General features: G+C 43.1%; 1 protein-coding gene across 1 annotated transcript in view; it reads right to left on the reverse strand.

Moving 5' to 3' along the window:
* Positions 1 to 578: 578 nt before the first annotated feature.
* Positions 579 to 13,320, reverse strand: part of iqgap1 (IQ motif containing GTPase activating protein 1) — a 41,246-nt gene continuing 28,504 nt past the window's right edge. The window contains exons 16-37 of the mRNA XM_010741285.3: positions 11,545 to 11,635; positions 11,284 to 11,451; positions 10,887 to 11,029; positions 10,624 to 10,794; positions 10,462 to 10,545; positions 10,297 to 10,368; positions 9,213 to 9,282; positions 8,762 to 9,126; positions 8,517 to 8,680; positions 8,187 to 8,411; positions 7,538 to 7,678; positions 7,339 to 7,423; positions 6,426 to 6,658; positions 6,211 to 6,343; positions 6,024 to 6,126; positions 5,763 to 5,898; positions 5,584 to 5,671; positions 4,674 to 4,883; positions 4,406 to 4,572; positions 3,498 to 3,620; positions 2,502 to 2,610; positions 579 to 2,384 (exon numbers count right to left, since the gene is read on the reverse strand). Of these exons, the coding sequence (XP_010739587.3) occupies positions 2,271 to 2,384; positions 2,502 to 2,610; positions 3,498 to 3,620; positions 4,406 to 4,572; positions 4,674 to 4,883; positions 5,584 to 5,671; positions 5,763 to 5,898; positions 6,024 to 6,126; positions 6,211 to 6,343; positions 6,426 to 6,658; positions 7,339 to 7,423; positions 7,538 to 7,678; positions 8,187 to 8,411; positions 8,517 to 8,680; positions 8,762 to 9,126; positions 9,213 to 9,282; positions 10,297 to 10,368; positions 10,462 to 10,545; positions 10,624 to 10,794; positions 10,887 to 11,029; positions 11,284 to 11,451; positions 11,545 to 11,635 (3,195 nt within the window). The 3' untranslated portion in view covers positions 579 to 2,270. The remainder of the gene's footprint in view (positions 2,385 to 2,501; positions 2,611 to 3,497; positions 3,621 to 4,405; positions 4,573 to 4,673; positions 4,884 to 5,583; positions 5,672 to 5,762; positions 5,899 to 6,023; positions 6,127 to 6,210; positions 6,344 to 6,425; positions 6,659 to 7,338; positions 7,424 to 7,537; positions 7,679 to 8,186; positions 8,412 to 8,516; positions 8,681 to 8,761; positions 9,127 to 9,212; positions 9,283 to 10,296; positions 10,369 to 10,461; positions 10,546 to 10,623; positions 10,795 to 10,886; positions 11,030 to 11,283; positions 11,452 to 11,544; positions 11,636 to 13,320) is intronic.

The following is a 13,320-nucleotide window of genomic DNA, read 5'->3' on the forward strand; positions in this document are numbered from 1 at the left end:
AGGGCAAACCTACTTGCCAATTAACCAGATTCTGATTATTAATATGTAAGCAGTATTTTAATTAGCTGGTTGAGAGAGAGGCTATTTAACCTGCTGTTGTTACTTGTTGTTTTAGTTGGATCTCAAACCATCCGTCCATTTTCTCTACGACTACCACACGGCTACTTTTGTTTAGTTAACTCTATAAGCATGCATCATATTTGAACATTACTTACCTAATCATGTGGTTTGCTTGTAAAATCTTCTGTACTTACTGTAGTAGAAGTATAAAGTAGCAATAAAATAGAATTTAAGTACAGGTACCTCCATAGTACTTGAGTCAATGTACACAGATCTATCAAAAGTAATAAAGTTTTTAGCAGTGTGGCTCCTGTGAATGTTCTGTTTTGTATTTCTTTATATTGATAAGGACTTCCTTTCATCCTTATTTATATGTTTCCTGTACTGTTTCTCGTCATGCACCAATATACCAAGGCAAACCTACTTGCAAATAAACCAGATTCTGATTATTAATATGGTCGAGTGGAAGGTGAAGTAGCATAAAATAGAAGTACCTCCAAAGTACTTGAGTCATTGAACACAGAGTCTCTGTAGAGCTTTATTCTAAAACAGGTAAAATACATTTAATGGACTGTGAAAGAGAAAAATAATGTACAGAGATCACGCTCCCCTCCATTTCAAATAACAGTGTCAACCTCTGATCATGGAAACTTTACATGAGACAGAAAATCAACATCTAGTTCAATAAGGTCTGCATGAAATCTCAATTTAAGGCTTCTTCTGACAAAACGACGTGTGATACAATAAACACTAAAGATTGGATGGTGTAGAGTGACCTCTACTGGAGCCACGAGTCGAGTTACTGTAATACTGCACATCCTCCTCCTTAGGTCTTTGCAAACATCAACTACAGTAAAATGTTGACTGACAACATAAAATATAAATAAAAAAGGGCAACTTTGTTGAACTATTTTCAACAAGACATCATAAAAAAAAAAATCTCTGTATTCAACGTCCAGCTTACACATCTACATCCCATCCTGTTTTACAGATTAACACGATGTTTGTAACGCGACAATAATCTGTGTTTCACTCAGACAGAAAGATAAACAGCCCATGAGAGAGATAGAAAGAAATCTAATTTCCAGTAAGTCGGCAGCGAAAGCCAATGAATGAGCGCATCTGCACAGCTGTGTGTGTGTGTGTGTGTGCCACATATCTCCTGCTTATTGAACGTTAAAGCCGAAAGCAGAAAACACACCGCAGGTCAGTTGAGAGCACCAGGGCTGTAGTCACGGCCAGCTCAGTCCAGTCCAACACAAACTGACCAGATGGACTGGATTTGAGCGGTGTAATGTGAATTTGTCATGCTCGTGCAGCAAAAACATCAAAGTTCTGAGTTCAAAAGCTCAATATGAGCTTTTTTTTTTTTTTTTTGCAGTTATTGTCAAATACATCATGAGGCTGTTCTCTCGATGTTCTCTTTGCATAGATGTCAAAATATGTGTGTGGGCTGAGGTGGGTCGAATCCAAAGATTCAGAGGGGAGTTGAATCATCTTCAAAAATATGTGCAAAATATTTTGACTGCAGTGTTTTTATGATTAAATATGATGGAGGAGGGTGGAGTGCATCTTGTTTTTTTGTTTTTTTTCCAATTCGCCTCATGCAACAACACAAAAATGGTTGACGGGAGAGCGACCGAGTCGCCTTGTGCACTACAGCCCCGGCTAGAAAGTACGCCAGCACTTTGGTGCTTTTTGGCGGGAGAGATGTTTATCAGGCTTTTTATCAGTCAGGTGAGCAAATAATCTAACAGCTAAGAAAGACACAAAACATGATCTCTTTACATAAAACATACATTTCTTTGTTTATATATATATATATATATATATATATATACTATATATAATTATAATTAATCAAAAGCCCATGCACAAGATATTCAGAATATTTAAAGCAAACATACAAATCTTAAACCTCTGACCTAGCTGCAGATACAGACAACAAAAGACAGACAGGAAGAAAAAAAAAAGACTCTAGAAAGCTCTCTGTGGTGTGCTTGCTCACAAAAAGTCGCTCCATTAAGAATAAAGCACATACGGTGATCCATGTAATAAAAAATAATGCACATAAATTTGCATAGGCACGTAAGAGAAGTGCAGTAAGGGAATGGTTCAGGTCAGGGCTTTCTGCCACCCTCAAAGTGGGTTTTGTGGTTTAAATCAGTGTCTGTAGCCCTTTTATCCTTTTCTTTTTTTATTTTCCTCTACTATTTCCCATAAAATTTCTTGTTGAGGAGGAAAATGAGCAGGTTGACGTTGATGGTGGCCCTGTCAAAGAGCTTCATCACTGCCACACCTTCATACTGCAGCTGGAGGAGATCCTGAGAAAGAAACGAACATACAGAGAGAAAGATCAGACTCATCCAGCGGCCTCTATGATATGTACCAATAATTCTACTTTACTGTGGAGAAAACAAAATGTGTGAAAGCAATAATACCTGATATTCTAACTGTAATGTCTCCAAGTGCACGCCCATTAACTTTGCCTTCACGTCAAAAACTCCGACAGCCTCTGACGGAGAAATCTCAAAAATAACATTCTTGAACCTGCGAAGAGAGGAGAGTAAAAAGGAGTCAGGACACTTAATTCAGCACAGGACTCTGTAATCTGCAGTCACCAGGAGAAAACAAAGATTTGTTGTTTTAAAGAGTGACAAATATTCACAGAAGTCAGGTAACGTGGCGTAAAGTCCACGTAGGACGGAGTTGGCGGTGGATGAATCGGTCAGACACAGGATTTACTCTAGAGACTTAAGTTTGTGTTCCACGGAAAGCCAAAAGTCAGTGATGTTTTTGTTTTTTTTTAGACTTAGTTGATTTATTATGTTCAGGGTTTCTTTTATTATTATTATTATTATTTTCAGTTCTGTTAGTTTAGGCAACACTATTACTTGCTTAGAGTCCGGAATAGATCGTTGGGGTTTAGGTTAAAATAATAAGTCAATGTTTACTTTTGGTTTGTGTGGTCTGTGCATGTGTTACATGCTGTTTTGGTGAGTGTTAAATTGAAATGTTTTGCTTTGGTTCACGCTGCACTGAAAGCCCGACTCTTAACTGACAGCCATTTCTTTGATTGTAAGTGAAAAAATAAGTCAGTGTAGCATGACAAAACCATGAGGTTTTAAAGCGTAATAGTGAAATCAGTTGATCGCCAGCCTTTGAAACATCAGATACAAATCTCACGAGGATTTCTCAAATCTAGAGCTACCATCTGCAGTAGACACGGCCATGAAAGCTCACTGGTTCTTGTCATGAATTCGACTAAAACTGGTGAGAAAACTTTCAAGACAATGGCAGACACTTTGATATATAACCTTAATGCATAAAAAGTGTCGATCTTCCTGGAAAACACACATTTAAAACCAGATGTGGGCGCCTGGCACGCGTAAATCTCTTCTAAACCTTAATCCTGTGTTAAAGAAAGCAGAACTCACTGGTTGGGCTGCAGATCCTCTATCGCGATCAGCACGCCCTTCTCGTGGAGGCGAGAGGCGGTGTATTTCTGAGAGACCTGTTTACTCTTCTTGGCCTTGTTGTCGCCCGGTTTCTTTGACAACCTGAGAGGAGAGAGAAAGACGACATAATACGACCTCTTAGCACAAATTATCCGTGGCTCTTCAAGTCTCTATATATCATACTTCAGCTGCATCATGCAGTGTTTCATATTATATAGAAATACAAAAGAGAAAATCCATGTGTAGGAGGAGGAGATTCTTATTCATTTTCTGCCCTGCATCTGGTGTTTATCATTATCCTGTGAATCTGCTTCAAATAATTTGATGACCACTTAATTAAAAAGGGAGGAGAACCTCTTCTCTGGTGGTTTGGATCCTGGTCCTTGGTGCCCACAGTACTGGTTTTCTATGTAACCAGGCAGCAGCTGCGCATAATTGTATTCTGCACTCCAGGAGTAAAACAGTCTCCGATTAAAGGTCCAAAACCAAAACCAGCAGGAGTCTCATTGTGACCCCGCTGCCTCTTACAAGTGACCCAGTTCAGATTTTTGCACGTGTGACACATTTGAGAAATGTGCTTTAAACAAGTAAAAAGGAGAAGACATGTGATAATTTAAAGATCAGTCTGATTGGAGTCAGAGTTTAGAAGCCAAACTACAAGTCCCTCACACTGGGATGTAAACACTCCAAACTGAGTTAACCCTCCAGCTTGAAGTAGAATTCCTGTCTTGTATGAACACCATGCAGATGGCACGGTGAGGCCTCTGTCTGCAGTCTAATCACGTCCGTATAAAAAACAATGACTCACCTTTAAGCAGGTAGATGTAAATAAATAAATATAAGATATAGGTATAGATTACAGAGCATGTTTCAGAGGCGTTACTTACTTGCCCTTGCTGGCCAGGTTGTCCATGCACGTCTTGATATACTGATTGTAAGAATCAATCTGAACATTGAAAAAAGCGGTCTTTGAATTCAGGGCGGAGTTGGTCTGCTGGAGTCTCACCAGCTCGGCTTTCCGGCGCTGACGATACCGCCTCTGATTTCTGATGTCCTGTAACACACACATAAAAACACAGCACATTTAAATGAAACACTGAGGAGCTGTCTTAACTGTCCACTAACCAGAGATAATAATCAGTTTTGTTTTTCTACCTTGGCTATGTCGTTGATGAGGTCCTGGTAGCGGTTCTCGGGGTGAACCTTCCCCAGCTCGGCCAGCCTCTGCAGGTTGCTCTTGATCTTGTCCTTCTTGCCTTGCAGCGTCAGGCTGTCGTCCACCACCGGTTTGACCTGCTTCATCTTCTCTGGAGTTTTGGCGTCTCTGATGGCCCTCCTCTGCATGGCACGCTGGTACTCTGCTTCCTGTCATCCAGGGAGACAAGATACAGAATAGTTATTATAGTTCCAGTTACATCACATTCCTATAGAAAATCCAGGTTGATCAATAGTGCAGTCTTAGCATAATTAATTTGGCACATATCAGCATTGGTTGTGAAAAAAACTTACTATAGCTTGTAACTTGGGAACAATAAATGTAGTCTGAAGACTCCCAAGAATTAAGAGTGTCCTCTGAGCCAAAGGAACGGCATCAAGCTTTGAAACTAATGGAAAAGACCTTGAACCGAGGCACTGCAGGCTTATGAATAGTCCTGAATCAGGCCTCATGGCGCTGATAGAAATCGCTCTCTGAGGGGTGGGCCCTGAGATTGTAAAATTATGGCGCTGGAATGGACTAATATGGCATCCTGATGCACAAAAAGTGCTGACACCATTATTTCTAGGAGTGGACGTCGGTGAGCTGCTAAACTCTTTTCTTGGTATTTGTGTAACATTTCTTTCAGAAATACATAAATATAATATTATAATAATACTTATACTTTGACAAACAGAGATATTCGCAGTAGTACACAGATAGTATCTGGTATTTTAATATCATTAGTTATAAAGTAATTTAAAATTATATATAATAATTGCTTCTGTTGATGCTGGCTTCAAATGATTGATGTTCAGCTCATAAACATACAGTAAGTGTTTTAAATCCGCATCATCAGCTGTGTCTGACCTGTTCTGTTCCTGCTGATGAGTCCAGAATCTCAGTCAGAGTCTCGCCAGGCTGGAACCTGATCACGTCCACGATGAGCCTCTTGGTGCTGAAAAGACATTTCAATTAAATCATTGGATTTTCTTAAAGAACCACATTCATCTTTTTTAATTAGGCTCGAATTTATAGAATCAGCTTACTTGAGCAGGAGAGTCCTGGCGTCCATCTCGACGTTGGCTTCGCCGGGGAGATCGAATTTGTTAGTGAGTGTGAGTGAAACTTCGGTTTTCCCCATCAGCTCTTTGTTGGGGTCGTCGGGAGGAAGAGGATTTTCACCTGAACAAGACAGACAGCCAATCAGAAGCTGCGACACTGCACTCGATGATAGTATGCGGGGTGGGTTCTGTACATTTTTGCTACCACGCTGACAAAGAAAGCTTTCCCCGACTCCCTCCACTCACCGATGAGAGACTCTACGGTGGGGACCTCGCCCAGGTCCTCAAGCAGCTCATGGATGGGGTCATTGTGCTCTGGAGCTATGGCGTCCTGATGGTCCAGCAGCAGCTAACAGGACAGAAGTACAGCATGTTAGTCGCACTGCAGGAGACAAAAAACAAGTGAGCTATCGTGAGGTGCCGACAAACTCACCGTGTGAGTGTTGATAATCTCTCCGATGGAGATGTAGATGACAGGTTTGGTGACAGTGACCAAGTCAGAGTACTGATCCACGTTGAACTTATCTTCAAGCGAGGGAACGTCACACGCCGCCAGGAAGAATCGTCTGTGATGGAAGAAGGAACGATAAAGTCAGAGGAGCCGAGAAAAAAAAAGCTTCATATTTTTATAAAAAACTAACACCACACCTGAACTTCTGATAGGAGGTGCTGAGATATTCATTGATGGGATTGAGGTGGGCGTTGTCTCCCAGGAACATCTTATTGGAGGCGGCGTGCTGCAGCATCTTGGCGACGGAGCCCAGGTTTCGTCGCTGCTCGGTGGTCAGCTGGCCACCCGCCGACACCTCGATGATGTCGAAGGCGTCAGGTGCCACGATGGCTGGGTTCATGTAGCGGTAATACAAGAGGTTCCCCACAATCTGAAAAAAAAAAAAAAATCAGTTGATTCAATTATTATGGAGGCTTCATGACGCAGAAATTAAACTATATACAAAAGTGCCATGAGATTTAGCCCTCAACATAAATACTAGTATTTGCAGAACAAACAGAAGCCGGGCATCAACCTGCGATTATTTTCATTTAGCTTAAGCCATCTTTGTTGTCACACACACACACACACACACACACACACACACACACACAAAGGAGAGCTGAAAATTACATCTTTGGGTTTGGTGGGTTGCTACTGCAAAATGAAGAAAAGCTCTTGAGCGTGTCACGACACGCAGCCAGAAGAGTGGCACCGTGGCTCGCCTTAATGTCAGCAGACAGACACAGAATGAGGACAAATGCAAACTCCCCGCACATCCCGACAGAGAGGCTGCAGCTGGATGGCAAGGTGGAAAAAGGAGGAGCGGCCGAAATGGGAAAAAATAAGAAAAGATGTGTAAGAAACAGAGAAATGAGAGGCAGGCAAGAAGACAAGAAGACAGAAAGTGCTACAAATAAAATGATATCAGTGTTGTGGCATAAGTCTCAATGTCAGAGATCTGCCACATCGACCGCTGTGTTAAGTTGAAAATAGGAAAGTGTTTTTGTGATTTGGGTAAACAGTTTTTGCAGCACAAACATTAAAGCATCCAAATTAAAAGTTACAAACCTTGAGCAGCTCATCCTCTGTAGCATCCGGGAACTTCTCATGCAGAGTGTCCTTCAGCACTTTGGAGATGAAACGCATCCCGTATCTGACAGACAGTGCAGAGACAGACAACGTTAGACAAGGAGAAAATAATCATTTCTGGTCCGAGGCAGCTGAATTATGTCTTGAAAAATGTGATCCATGTAAGCGAAGAACATACGGAATTTTATCCACAGAGACGACTATGGCAGACAGGAATTTGTCGGTGATCCCCTTCATGTTCTTGATGGAGGCTTCCAGTCTCGTCCTCACCTCCTCGTGGGACATAGCCTGCTCTGGAGTCACGTCGTATGGCAGCTTACTGTTGAGGACAGGGAAGAAAGAGATGGAGAAAAGGAGGAACCATTAATGTTGAACACAAAGACAAAGAAACTCAAGATAAATTCAAGATATGGTGCCTGAAACACTTTTTTTTACTGATTTTATTCATTTATTTTGTTATTTACTTTATATTAGTTTTTCTTTAAGAACACAGATTAACAAGAGGACACAAAACAGAGGTTTTCTGCACTCTGTTTCTCCGTTTTTACTGATTTTTTAAAAAAGTTTTCAGATATGTTACTTGCCAGCAGTAGTTAAAATGTCATTACAAATGGTGCCTGACAACAATATTTATCATTCATAAGAAAACATATGATTTAACCCTCCTACAATAAGTCATATAACTTTCTTGATTAGCTGTTTGTGTGTGTTTTTCCCATATTTAGACTAAATTAAACTCACAGCTGCTCTACCGTCAGGTGAAAGCTTCCAAATGGAGTCGACAGTACTGTCGCCACCTGTACACAACAACCTCATCTCCAGCTCACCTGGCCTCTCCAGTCTGTGTCTCCATCTGGTTGACCCAGCTCTTGTAGATGTCCACCGGGTCGGTCTTGATGTTTAGCGTTTTGTCGTCCATGATCTCCTTGACGACCGGTGCCAGGATCTGCCGCAGGGCGTTCTGTCCCCTCGCACCTCGGTGGAAACTCACCACCATCTTGATTACTGTGGGGTTTCCTGTGACGATCTCCTTCATCTGGTCCACTTTTGACCTGCGGACAGTTGTTGAAGGCGACATTTTACTGTGAAGTCATGAACCAGGCCTCAAACTGTGGTCATGAATAAATGGTGACTGGCTTTAAGTGTCTGTTTCTTACTTGATCTCCTCCTGCAGGGCCGTTTTGAAGAGCTTGAGCAGCAGGTACTCCTCTCTCTGGTTGGAGGCGTAGTTGTACAGGGTGAAGATGACAGAGTCCATGAACTTTGTGGATTTATTCTGTGGCATCTGGAAGATGAGCTTGGCGAGATATGTTGGGTTGGTCTAAAAAGAGGCAGAAATATGGTTAAATGACTTGTACCTAGAAGAGAGATCCACCGAGACAAAGCTGTATTGTAACATTACCTGTAACAGGTAAAAGAGGTACTGGTAGGCTTCCAGTTTGACCCTCTTCTCCTTGCTCAGGGCCTTCAGGCCTCCCCTCTGCTTGTTCATCATCATCATGTTGGACAGCTGGCCCTTGTTCTTCTTGGTCAGCTTCTTGCTGTGGGACACCACCTCCTGCAGCGTGATCTTGTTCTTCACCAGCAGGCCGATCTTGATGTCCATCAGGTTCAGGTCGTTCTCCAGCTGCTGGTTGGAGCGGATGTTGGTGACCACCTCCTCACGGAGCCGCATCAGTTCCAGCTCCTCCTGGAAGTCCTGGTCGCTGTGGTCCAGGAGGTGGACGAACTTCCTAACCACCGCCATGGGAGGATCGTCGGCACTGACTGTGTGAGGGACGACATTTGGAGAGTCAAGGACCACCAAAACTGGAGAGCAGTTCATAGCAACAAAATTGTTGGGATCTACTCACTCAGTGTCTTGTAGTCATCTCTGGCCTTGTTGGCTCTGATGAAAGCCTGAATCTTCACCACATCATTGATCTGCAGAATAAAACAGTGTTCATGTCATTGACTAAATAATGAAAACTAGACGATGAAGACAAAAACGAGGGAGGGTTGGGTAAAGAACCAACGTCTTTATGTTTTTTTTTTTTATGCTTTACATCTTTACGTTATTTTATCAGCTAACCTGAGCTGGTGTATTTCCACTAAACTTGAAATACACTAAAAGAAGTCACCGCTGTCTTGTACTGGTTAAACACCTGACTCAACATGCTTCCCAACCCCTGACACAACTCGATAACCGAAACACCATGCACAGTTAAACCCTTTCAGATGGTCCAGAACATGACGCCGTGCCTGGTTTTCATGTTACCCTGCTGCTCGTCGAGCTCCGCTGGCTACCTGTAGCAGCCCACACTACAATACTACAAAGTAGTCTCTAGTTCTGCACCCACCTACTTGATATGTTACCCACACTTTTGTTGTGTGTTGTTCCCTGTTGGTGGAACGTCCTACCAGTTCCTACCAGATCAGGGGCGTCCCTCTCTACCTTCAAAAACCTCCTGAAGACCTCCAGCCCTTCAGAGTGGACCTCCTCTCCAATGCTACCAACAACTGGGAGGGTCTAAGGACAGAGGGTGTCACTCCCTGTACAGATTGTAAAGCCCTCTGAGGCAAATGTACTTTGTGACTTTGGGCTCTACAAATAAAATTTGATTTACAAGATTTGACCAAAAATAAATGGCAGTTTAGTCGAAAGACTTTCAGAATTAACACTAAAACATCAATCACACGGCTGATCAATAGCCTTCATTATAAGCAGTACCACAGGAATCCAATGTGAGCCGGAGTGGAAATGACTTCACACATGTCACTGTGCTAAATGAGCCATCTGCCTCTCTCAAAGCCCACAGGACACCGAGTAAATGTCAGCGGATGTGTCAGGGGAAATTTATGCGCAGTGATTTAAAGCTCCTATTAGATAACGCCACCATTTGTTTACGCTAAAGCCAATTTTTTTTCCCCATCTTAGCGCTTTGGCTGAAAACTCACATGATCTTGGAAGTACTTTAGGCGATCCTTATACTTCTTACGGGCCTGGTGCATCCGAACCATGGACTGGATCTGAGAAACACAAACAAATCACTTAGTCTTAGCTGTATTTACACTACTGGTTCAATATTTCTTGAGAATATAGACATTGCATAATAATATTACCTTGACAGCCTCGCCAGTGTGATCTTTGAGATACTGTTTACGATCCTTGAACTTCTTCCTCTGTTTGTGGCCTTTCCAGTGCGCCTGAGGAGGAAAAGATTGAGAATCAGTAAAGCGTCATGTACAAACTCAGTATGATGGCTGTACATGTGTCTAACTCACCTGTATGCATGTAACAGCTGGGTCTTGGGATTTCAGGAAGTTCATCCGCTCCTTCAGGCCTTTTCTCACCAGGTAGCCACGGCAACGAGCTTGCAGCTTAGCAATAAGAGTCTCATTGGCCAGCCACAGCTGCTCTCGATTGTAGGCCGTTGTCACCCCGGAAACCACAGACTGACGGGGAGGGGAATAAAAAGCAGTTTAACACGGTGTTAAAAAGCCACAGCCGTGCAGTGCTGCACCAGAGGGACATTTCAGTAACCTACCTGGATCTCCTCCTTGTTAAGCTGTGTGTTGTTTGGTTGGAAGTCCTCTGGCTCCACCCAGGTGCCCTCCTTGGTATTCAGATTATAGAAGTAGTTGTGTCCTCCCTTTACCCAGTGTTTCACCCAGTCACTGCCATTGTCACCTGCACAGGCGGCATTACAGGATGCAAGTGAACAAGACGGAGGCACTTCAGTAATAATAAGTTGTTTTTCCACTGGAAAAACAGGTCACTGAGGTTTGTTAGTTAAGCTGCAAGCACAAAATCTTATCAGACTAAATAGTTTGACCTTAAAAAGACTGAAAAAGATGCATCATTCCTATGATGTTACAGTAACCACTGAGCTATGGGAAATACATTCTTCCTTCCTTTTATTCATTCCCAAACTTCGTCCTCACCTTCTGCCTTTTTCTCGCCTTTAATCTTGGCCAGATCTTCCTGGTAGGTCTGTGCACACTCGGAGGTGACGCCGTACAGTCCTGCCCCGGAGTTACGCAGAGCGGCCAAAGTCTGAGCAGAATCGCCGCTGTCCACCGCCTCGTTGATGGCCTGGATGGACTGCGAGACTGCGGACACATGCGCAAACGTCAACCTTTTGAACTAACATTCTGCGATCTTATAACTGGGTGCAGTAATGTGAAACGAGCCTGTGCTCTTACACTGCAAGGCCTCCTGTGTGTCCTGGTTAGCCTTCAGAATGGCATCCTGGATCTCATCCAGCCACAACACAGCAGACGGGTCTTGGGTCTCCTGGAAGGACACGGGAAAATATGTTCAGAAGATAACACACACACACACACGTACACACCATCTGTCCTCCAAACGGTCACGGACTCCAGTCTATGCTTTCTCCTCCACGCTAGAGCTTCACACCAAAGTTGCACTTTTTGAAATGCAAAACCATCCGTGAAAGACTAAATATAGCCAAGTATATAAAACTATAAAGTAATATTCTTTCTCAATACAATACATGTAGCGTCAGAACAAAAAGGTCCAGGACTTATTTCCATCTCTGTCCCCCATGTCTAACTTAAAACAGAAATGGCCAAATACTGAGCATGAGCAGCAGAAGAAGGCTGAGATAATTCAGGTTCATTAGCAGCCTTTTTGTACTTGAGAATACGGTGGATTAAACAGCAAATGCATGCAGGCTTTTGTCTCATGTTGGCTCATTTTTAATTCTATTTGTGTGAAGTGTGTTTCACAGATTATCCCCAACAGTGATTACATTTATTTTTTGGTCTAAGATTCCAACAGGTTCTAAAAAAAAAAATCACCAGACTTTGTCAGAAAGGGAACAATTAGTGATTAAGGAGGCATCGCTAACATATTTTAAAGCAATTAAGTGCTTGTGTACCTGCATGACCTATTTGACCTATTATCCACAGGAACAGAAGAATACCACAAACATACCTACAAATGCAAGTCTGCAAATGTCTATATTTAACTGTGTTAGTGTGGATTTTTTTTTTTTTTACATTGAGCTGTAGTTATGCCTAACTCCGTCCAGATGGCGCTCTCTGTCCCTGGATAAAGTTTGTTGCAGCTGGTTGCTACTCACTGTTGCTTTCTAGAGCCCCGTAAAACAGGCAGCTCACTGGGTTTCGGCCTTCCCCCCTTCCAAGCGTCCCGCCCCTTTATGTAGTGCTTCAGGGTAGATGAGAGGAGGTGTGTGTGTGTGTGTGTGTGTGTGTGAAAGAAGTGGGCGGGTAACACTGATACCTGATCTTGAAAGATTTCTTATGCAAGAGGAGGAGGGGAGGCAGGCAGCTAACATCTGCAGCATGCATGCATGCAGGAGTCGGACGAGCTCTCGAGTCTTTATAGTAAACAAAAGCCGTGCCTAGATTAGTGTTTGTGTGTTTGCACTTGGCACTCTAAATTGGTGTTTGCAGGTGATGAGTCACCGCAGCTGGCAGGAGGCGCTAGACAGGGTGTGGTACCCCGAGTGGGCATGGGACTGGAGGAGGAGGAGGAGGAGGTGGAGGACTTGGGCGTAGTTTTTGGTGTAATTCATCGCACGTTAGAAACACACCATGGAAATAGAGGAAGTGAAAGGGGGGGGTTGGGTAGTAGATAATTCATCTTTTTAAACTCTTCTTCTGCATCTTTTTTTTTAAACTTCCTTAGAAACCATGAGCTCATTCGCATGTCTCCGCGTACATGAGTGTGGGAAGCTTCAAGTGCATGACTCGACTGAAACACGCTCCGTCTCAGTTGTGATTGTTGCAGCGACAAAGTGAAGAGATAAGCGTCTGAAGAGACGTGCCGTAGTGGGCTATATTCAGCTTGTTAGTCAGTAGAGTCTGGGCAGGACTTCCTGCTGTTTATCCAGGCACAGCCCTCAGTCAAAGCCAACTTCTGCCTCGCTGTCTTGCTGACTAACTGTCCTAATACTGCAGAGTTAATGAGGCGACACCAAGAAGCCGAGCACA

Source organism: Larimichthys crocea, chromosome VIII (assembly GCF_000972845.2).
Source record: "Larimichthys crocea isolate SSNF chromosome VIII, L_crocea_2.0, whole genome shotgun sequence".
Taxonomy (NCBI): Eukaryota; Metazoa; Chordata; class Actinopteri; family Sciaenidae; genus Larimichthys; species Larimichthys crocea.